Here is a 9,176-nt window from a genome sequence, read left to right as displayed (position 1 = left end):
CACGAACCCAGTCTTCACTATGAGTCATCAATACATCAATTGTCTTAAATCATTTATTTATTACTAGCTAAGTAATTCACAGAAATGCATAAACAAACAAGGTAAATGTGGTTACAAGTTATGATAGGGGAATGGCGGCTTGTTAGACAAAAGGGGAAGTGGGGGTGAACTAAGAAGTCACTACAGAGTTAATAATTATAACAATTGAAATGCTAATCCTTTACACAAGAACGCTCACTCATTCGGGAACAATTGCAATCAATATATATATATATTTACGCTCAGTGTGTCGTCTTGATCTCTGGTGAAAAGTTTGTTTCCTTTGTAGAATTGTCCGTCTCTCTCTCTTGGTTGTGGTTAGAGGGGATAGTTCAGAGTGACATTCCTTCATTCATTATAGAATGGAAGTTTCGGCGGTTGTCGTTCTTCAATGATACCGAATTCCTAGCTGCAGACTAGTAATTCATATCAAAGACTTGTTCTTATTCTGTCGGTATCGATAGTCTAAGAGTTTAACCAGGTGGTATGGTTAAAAGATTCAGCAATGGTCTACAGCCTTTGTCCTCTCCTAATGGAGAAAAACATGGTCTGATGATAAATTCTCAAAGTTGGGTTTTATTCGTAATTGCAGAAAAGGGCTGTGCCAGGACGCCTGACACTAACTGAGCTCAGGGGCGGTCCTCTGATTTAGTTAATTAACTAATTCCCTTTTTGAGTTTTCATTCATTAAACAGTCCAAGATCACATTGTAAAATTGTGTAAACAGTATCATACTCACTCGTTCATCTTATACAACAATTAGATGTAAACTTCATATCTGAGGCTATTATATAAACAGCGTTATGGTAATGTGGCCACACCGTCTCCCATGAGCTTCCCCAAGCTGTAACAAACAGACCAGTTCGTAGATGGAATCTTCACCGATCTTCTATACTTTCTCCGGAACATGAAATTTGTTCAGACCTCGAGTTCTGTGAGGTGGAAGAAATTCCCCTGTTCTCTATGAAAATGTACTCTCTGTATACTGTGTGTCCATGAGGAGATCCTCAGGAATTTACGATGTCTCTCTGACCACAGCAGCCTAGTTGAAGGAGGAAAGAGGGATGCAGGGAGAGGGGGATGGGGCACGCCACACCCAAAGAGGGCAACGTCATGACACAGTGAATAGGCAAGGTCACATACGTGCATGCACACACTCACATAGAAATGCACATGACACACACACACACACACACACACACACACACACACACACACACACACACACACACACACACACACACACACACACACACACACACACACACACACACACACACACACACACACACACACACACACACACACACTGATGTTGAGCAAATAGGCCTGGCTTGCAGTCGGCGTTCCAATTCATCCCAAAGTTGTTCGATGGGGTTGAGTTGAGGTCAGGGCTCTGTGCAGGCCAGTCAAGTTCTTCCATACCAATCTCGACAAACCATTTCTTTATAGACTTCACTTTGTGCATGGGGGCATTGTCATGCTGAAACAGGAAAGGGTCTTCAAACTGTTGCCACAAAGTTGGAAGCACAGCATCATGTTATAAGGGGCCTAGCTCGAACTATGAAAAACAGCCTCATCCACCAAACTTTACAGTTGGCACTATGCTTTCGGGCAGGTAGCATTTTCCTGGCATCCACCAAACCCAGATTCATCCGTCAGACTGCCAGATGGTGAAGCATAATTCTTCACTGCAGAGAACGTGTTTCCACTGTTCCAGAGTCCAATGGCAGTGAGCTTTACACCACTTCAGCCGACACTTGGCATTGTGCATGGTGATCTTAGCCTTGTGTGCGGCTGCTCGGCCATGGAAACCCATTTCATGAAGCTCCCGACGAACAGTTATTGTGCTGATGTTGCTTCCAGTGGCAGTTTGGAACCGAGACCATTTTTACGTGTTATGTGCTTCAGCACTTGGCGGTCCCGTGCTGTGAGCTTGTGTGGCCTACCACTTCGCGGCTGAACCGTTGTTGCTCCTAGACGTTTCCACTTCACAATAACAGCACTTACAGATGACCGGGGCAGCTCTAGCAGTGCAGACATTTGACGAACTGACTTGCTTGGATCCTCTGAAATAATTTCCTTTAAATCAGTTGCGCTGCTCACACTCTGAAGTCCACAATGTAGGGGAGGATCTAATGGTTATGCTGGATGGTGATGGAATGAGAGCTCAGCCAATTAAAACCAGCAGTTGTTTCGTCCGCTCCTGCCTTAGACTTCCAGTCAAGTCTCGTTCAGAGGTGCCGTGAAACCAGATGGCTCAACAGAGAGAAAGCCAGCTGGTAGACAAGATTATGTTGTACTATACAGTCCTCTGACCCCCAGCAGCTCCACAGGTCGGGAGAATCTCTGACCCTCGCTGCTCCACAGGTCGGGGTACCTCTGACCCCCGCTGCTCCACAGGTCGGGGTACCTTTGACCCCCATTGCTCCACATCTTTGTTTCACAGCTGACAGAAGTAAAACTCCTCTCTACCTAGAATGATTTATGACCGGCAGCTGCACAATCTGGCAACCTGCGACCTCACAGCTGGGAGTCAGATGTGGCCTCCCAGAATAACAGACTCTGGCAACGTTGTTCCAGAAAAGTACTGAGAGAGAGAGAGAGAGAGAGAGAGAGAGAGAGAGATACAGAGACAGAGAGAGACAGACAGAGAGAGGCGAAGAGAGAGAGATAGACAGAGAGAGGCGAAGACAGAGAGATAGACAGAGAGAGAGGAAGACAGAGAGATAGACAGAGAGAGAGGAAGACAGAGAGATAGACAGAGAGAGAGGAAGACAGAGAGATAGACAGAGAGAGGCGAAGAAAGAGAGATAGACAGAGAGAGGCGAAGAGAGAGAGATAGACAGAGAGAGGCGAAGAGGGGGGGAGAGAGAGGCGAAAAGGGGTGAAGAGAGAGATAGCCGAAGAGGGGTGAAGAGAGAGATAGACGAAAAGAGAGCAAGAGAGAGAGGGGGAAGAGAGAGAGATAGACAGAGAGAGGTGAAGAGGGGGTAAGAGAGATAGATAAACAAAGAGGGGAAAGAGAGAGAGATAGACTAATAGGGGGGAAGAGAGAGAGAGGGGTTGAAGAGGGGGGAATAGAGAGAGAGATAGACAGAGAATGGGGGGAAGAGAAAGATAGACAGAGAGAGTGGGGAAGAGCGAGAGATAGACAGTGTCATGACGTTGGCCTCTTTGGGTATAGCAACCCCATCCCCCGCTCCCTGCCTCCCCCTTGCCTCCTTCAACTGCTGCTGTGGTCAGAGGTCATAAATTCCTGAGAGGATCTCCTCATGGACACATAGTAGAGAGAGAGTAAACTTTCATAGAGGACAAAGGAAATCCTTCCACCTCACATAACTTGAGGTACGAACAAATTTCATGTTCCGTAGAAAGTATAAAAGATCGGTGAAGAATCCAGCAACGAACTGGTCCGTTTGTCACAACTTGGGAAAGCTCATGGGAGACGGTGTGGCTACATTACCATAATGCTGTTTATTGTGTTAATGGTACAGGTTCCCAAGGGGTACCACCCCCCCGCTCAACTGAAAGTGGCGCACAGAATGCAAAAATATTCTTAGAATTATTTAACCTCGACACATTAACAAGTCCAATAGCTCAAATGAAAGATAAGCACCTTGTTCATCTACCCAGCGTGTCAGATTTCTAAAATGTTTTACGCCGAAAACATGGCACATATTTATATCAAACCACCACAAAGACAGACGATATGTAGCCATTTTGTCGAACAAAAGATGCAATCACAAACGCAGGATTAAAATAAAAATAATTCACTGACCTTTTGAAAATCTTCATCAGATGACAGTAATAGGACATGTTACACAGTACATTTGCTTTTTTCAATAATATGCAATTTATATCCATAAATCTCTGTTTACATTGACGCCATGTTCAGAAAATGCAAAAAAATGTCCTGAGAAATTATAGATAGCTCCGCCAGATAACGCCAGATAACAGCAATACACATCATAAACTTTGACTAAATATACATGTTCTACATATAGTTAGAAAGATACACATTCAATAATGAGAGACGGCGCTCAGACATAAGCAATATTTCTCCGCTATGTTGGAGTCAACAGAAACACAAAATTACAACATAAATATTCCCTTACCTTTGATGGTCTTCGATCAGAATGTAGTGGAAGGAGTCATACTTACCCAAAACATTGTTTGTTTTCAAGTCGTGTGTCTTTGTATTAGCATATGCTTCAAGTTCCAGCTGAAATGCATCCAAAATGACTTCTGGTCTCGAACAGTTGCGCATCAAAACTTAAAAATGACATATTATATGTTGACTAAACTGGTCAAACTAAGTGCAGAATCAAGCTTTATGATGTTCTAAACGTACAAAACAATTATCTAATCTATCGGACATTCTTGCTTCTTCGCAGGCATTCTGGAACAAAGGGACGTCTCTCCAAAAAGCGCGGTCTCGTAACCTTGTATTTTCTCGCGACACTCAGTCTTTTGCCTACCAAAGGGTCAAAACTCGCGGGATTTGCACAATTAAACGCTGTACTGAACCAGGACATCTAGTGGAAGACATAGAAAGTGTCTCCAGATCCATAGCTGGTTGGGAAGGGTGGGTGCGATGACGTCAAAGTTGCCCCAAATTTCAGGCTCCCAAAAATAGTTTGGGAGATTGCCTGCCCTGTATGTTCTGCTATACTTACAGACATCATTCAAACAGTTTTAGAAGCTTTGGAGTGTTTTCTATTCAATAATTATTATTATATGCATATATTAGCAATTTTGGACAGATTTATTTTCAGTTTACTATGGGCACGCAATTCATCCAACCGGGGCAGTATTGTCCCGAGCCTTAACTGGATAGCCTCAGATATGAGGTTTACATCTAATTGTTGTATAAGATGAATGAGTGAGTATGATACTGTTTGTATAATTGTGTAATATGATTTTGGACTTTAATGAAAAAAATACAATTCTCTTTTGATTTGAACTAAATCAGAGGACCGCCCCTGAGCCCAGTTAGGGTCAGACATCCTGGGACAGCCTTCTGCCACTCCAAATAAAAACCCCACTCGGGTTTTTGATCAGCAGACCGAGCTTACCTCAATTACGAGATGGCTAAAGGTTGCAGACCATGTTTTTCTCCATTAGGAGGGGAACAAAGGTTGTAGATCATTGCTGAATCTTTTTAATCATACCACGTAGTTAAACTCTAAGACTATCGATACCGACAGAATAAGAACAAGTCTTTGTGTCACGCCTTGGTCATTGTATCTTGTGTTTTTGTTATATGTTTGGGTAGGCCAGGGTGTGACATGGGTTTATATGTTGTATTTCGTATTAGGGTTTGTATTAATTGGGAGTGTGTATTATTAGGGGTGTGTCTAGTTAGGCTTGGCTTCATTAAAAGTCATGAGTAACCTACACGCTGCATTTCGGTCTGACTTTCTACAAACAACAGACGAAGATCATTACACTTTGATATTGATTACTAGTCTGCAGCTAGGAATTCGGCACCACCGAAACATCCATTCTATAACGAATGTCACTCTGAACAATCTGAACAATCCCCTCACAACCGAGAGAGAGAGAGGGAGAGAGACTGACAATTCTACAAAATAAATGAACTTTTCACCAGCAATCAAAACGACACACTGAGCGTAAATATATATATTGATTGCAATTGTTCCCGACTGAGTGAGCGTTCATGTGCAAAGGATTAGCATTTCAATTGTTATAGTTATCACTTTGTAGTGACTTTTTAGTCGACCCCCACTTACATTTACATTTACATTTAAGTCATTTAGCAGACGCTCTTCCCCTTTTTGTCTAACAAGCCGCTTTGCCGTTTTAGCCCACTAGGGCGCATTTTCCTATCATTACATTTACCTTGTTTGTTTGTTTGTTTATGCATTTCTGTGAATTACTTAGTTAGTAATAAATACATTATTTAAGACAATTGATGTATGGATGACTCATAGTGAGGACTGGGTTTGTGCAGATAACCAACAATTTACGACGTTTGGAATGAGACTAGCGTGAGGTAGAGTAAATAATTCATTAATTCGAAGACCAATTGATCAGATAAAATATCTGAAAAGTTATTTTAGGAAATTATAACTTTGTAATCTGAATATTTTTCCTTGGTGCCCCGACTTCCTAGTTAATTAGTTATGTGATTAATCAGTTGATCGTGCAGTAACTAATTACAGAGAATCTTTGATAAAAACTATCAGTCTTCAGTTAATGATAGTAAAGACACAAGAACAGAGAGAGGCGAAGAGAGAGAGATAGATAGAGAGAGGTGGGGAGAGAGAGAGGCGAAGAGGGGGGAAGAGAGAGAGAGAGAGATAGATAGAGAGAGGTGGGGAGAGAGGGAGAGAGGCGAAGAGGGGGGAAGAGAGAGAGACAGACAGAGAGAGAGAGAGAAAGAGGCAAAGAGGGGGGGAAGAGAGAGAGAGAGAGAGAGAGAGAGAGAGAGAGAGAGAGAGAGAGGGAGTGAGAGAGAGAGGGAGCGAGAGAGAGAGGGAGCGAGAGAGAGAGGGAGCGAGAGAGAGAGACATTTCACATTTGAAATGTCTTCATTCTTTTGGAACTTCTGTGAGTGTATTGTTTACTGTTAATTTTTACTGTTTATTTCACTTTTGTTTATTATCTAATTCACTTGATTTGGCAATGTTAACATATGTTCCCCATGCAAACAAAGCCATTGAATTAGAGAGAGAGAGAGAGATGGTGACTGTGTGAAAAATACCCGAACTTGCATTCTAAATAGTAGGCATTTTGTTTTCCATCAGAAGAGAAGAAATGTAAGCAGATTTAAGGAGAGCAACAGGGATAGACTAAAAAGAAAGATTGAGAGTGGAAGACATTGAGAGGAAAATAAAAAATACAAAAGATAACATCAATTTAGAATATCTAAGACACAGCAAGCAAGTAACCAAAGCAGTTCTCACAACAATCAAGAGAACCAGGAAAATGGACTGAGTCACAAAGTACATCTCAAGACAATTGATTTGAATTCATTGCCTAAGCTCCTTATTGATCCCGGAATGTACGTAGAAAACAAAATGTTTGGCTTATTTCATAAGCCAATTAGATGCGAGGAGACTCCTCTCCCTCTGTGCCTATTGACCCCGAGCGTGGCAGAGTGCTTATTATCTGGGGCAGTCACTCTATAAAAGATCAATAACAGGCGTGTGATTGGATTATAGGGTAAGCAATGGGCCAATCAATGCATTGTGCTAATATATCAACAGGGTAATTACAGGGCTCTGGCCAATGGAAGGCTTCAGTCTGCAGTAATGACATCACACCCCTGCTGCGAAATGAAAGGTGGTGGGGAGAAAGGCGTGTGTCGGGCAATGAGACGTGGTGGTGGTGGAAGTGGTGTGTGTGGTGGAGGTGGTGTGTGGGTGTGGGTGTGTGGTGTGTGTGGTGGTGTGTGGGTCTGGGTGGTGGAGGTGGTGTGTGTGGAGGTGGTGTGTGTGGTGGAGATGGTGTGTGTGTGTGTGTGTGTGTGTGTGTGTGTGTGTGTGTGTGTGTGTGTGTGTGTGTGTGTGTGTGTGTGTGTGTGTGTGTGTGTGTGTGTGTGTGTGTGTGTGTGTGTGTGTGTGTGTGTGTGGTTGAGGTGGTGTGTGGGTGGTGGAGGTGGTGTGTGTGTGATGGAGGTGGTGTGTGTGTGGAGGTGGTGTGTGTGGTGGAGGTGGTGTAGGTGGTGGAGGTGGTGTGTGTGGGTGGTGGAGGTGATGTGTGGGTGGTGGCCTTCCCCCACTGCCCCTTTCTGCCCCTACTGTCCCCACTGCCCCTTTCTGCCCCTACTGTCCCCACTGCCCCTTTCTGCCCCTACTGCCCCTATTGCTCCTATTGCCCCTACGGTCCCTACTGCCCCTACTGTCCCTACTCCATCGCCAACGTTCCCAAGATGGCGTAGCAGTAAGACGTCCTGTCGTGTCGTGTCCCTTGTATATATCGTTTTTTCTTCGTTTTTACATATTTTTCTTTGCATATCTTTAAAAACATTTTGCTAAACCTCAGCTTCTAAATACTCTCCTGCAACCCGCCTCACCCAATGTAGCTATTTTTCCTAAAGTATTTATATTTACTTCGGACCCGGAACCCCTCAACTGAAGCTAGCCAGCTAACTACCAGCTATGCTAGTGGTCTTCAGCTAACCGGTCATCAGCTAACCTTTAGCTCGGAAAGCTCTCGCCAGTTCGAACAACGCGACTCTAACCAGAGCATAACGGACCTATTTATTTTTTCATACCTGGATTCCCACCACAAACGGAACATTTTTCAGCTGGATCTTCACAACTAGCTATCTAGCTAAACCGCAACCCCGGATGATTACTTCTGGCTAGCGTTTCCACCCACTTAGCTTGAAGCTAGCCCGGCCAGAGCCCCTGTGCTACCACCATAGCATACTCCTGGGCTACAATACCCGGACCCACGACCGGTCTATCGATGTCACCGCATGAAGAGGAAAAAACAGACTCACCCCATCGCGACGTCCCCCAAAGGCTAACTCTCTAGCCCTTGCTATCTCCTTGCTTGCTAATTCGGGCCTGCTAACTGCTAGCTTGTTTAGCTCCGGTCCGCTAAATGCTACCTTATTTAGCCCCGGCCTACTAACTGTTAGCTTGTTAGCACAGGCCTGCTAACCGTCTGAATTTACTTTCTATCTCTTTTCGACTTTTAATTTGTTTATACCTTCCGGTAACCTGCCTCACCCAATGTGATACGGAATCTCTATTATTTTTAAAACACTATCAAGAACCTCCAGAAGCTAACCAGCTAACTAGATACAAGCTATTTACATTTACATTACATTTAAGTCATTTAGCAGATTATTTAGCCATTGTTAGTTTTTTAAACCTGGATAACACTCGCCAGTCCAGCTTCCCTGCCCCATCCACCGCTGCCCCCTGGACACTGATCACTTGGCTACATAGCTGATGCACGCTGGACTGTCCATTAATCACGGTACTCCATTCTGCTTGTTTATGTTTTATCTGTCGGCCCCGTTGCCTAGTCAACGCCATTTTACCTGCTGTTGTTGTGCTAGCTGATTAGCTGTTGTTGTCTCACCTACTGATTTAGCTAGCTTTCCCAATTCAACACCTGTGATTACTGTATGCCTCGCTGTATGTCTCTCTAAA

The 9,176-nt window shown here is 43.8% G+C and overlaps 1 protein-coding gene across 1 annotated transcript in view; it reads right to left on the bottom strand.

Moving 5' to 3' along the window:
- Window positions 1-2,475, bottom strand: part of LOC123991501 (protein ripply2-like) — a 42,818-nt gene extending 40,343 nt beyond the window's left edge. The window contains exon 1 of the mRNA XM_046293115.1: window positions 2,359-2,475. Within this exon, the coding sequence (XP_046149071.1) occupies window positions 2,359-2,475 (117 nt within the window). The remainder of the gene's footprint in view (window positions 1-2,358) is intronic.
- Window positions 2,476-9,176: the final 6,701 nt, after the last annotated feature.

Source organism: Oncorhynchus gorbuscha, linkage group LG12 (assembly GCF_021184085.1).
Source record: "Oncorhynchus gorbuscha isolate QuinsamMale2020 ecotype Even-year linkage group LG12, OgorEven_v1.0, whole genome shotgun sequence".
Lineage (NCBI taxonomy): Eukaryota > Metazoa > Chordata > Actinopteri > Salmoniformes > Salmonidae > Oncorhynchus > Oncorhynchus gorbuscha.
This window is presented reverse-complemented; position numbering and strand designations above follow the sequence as displayed.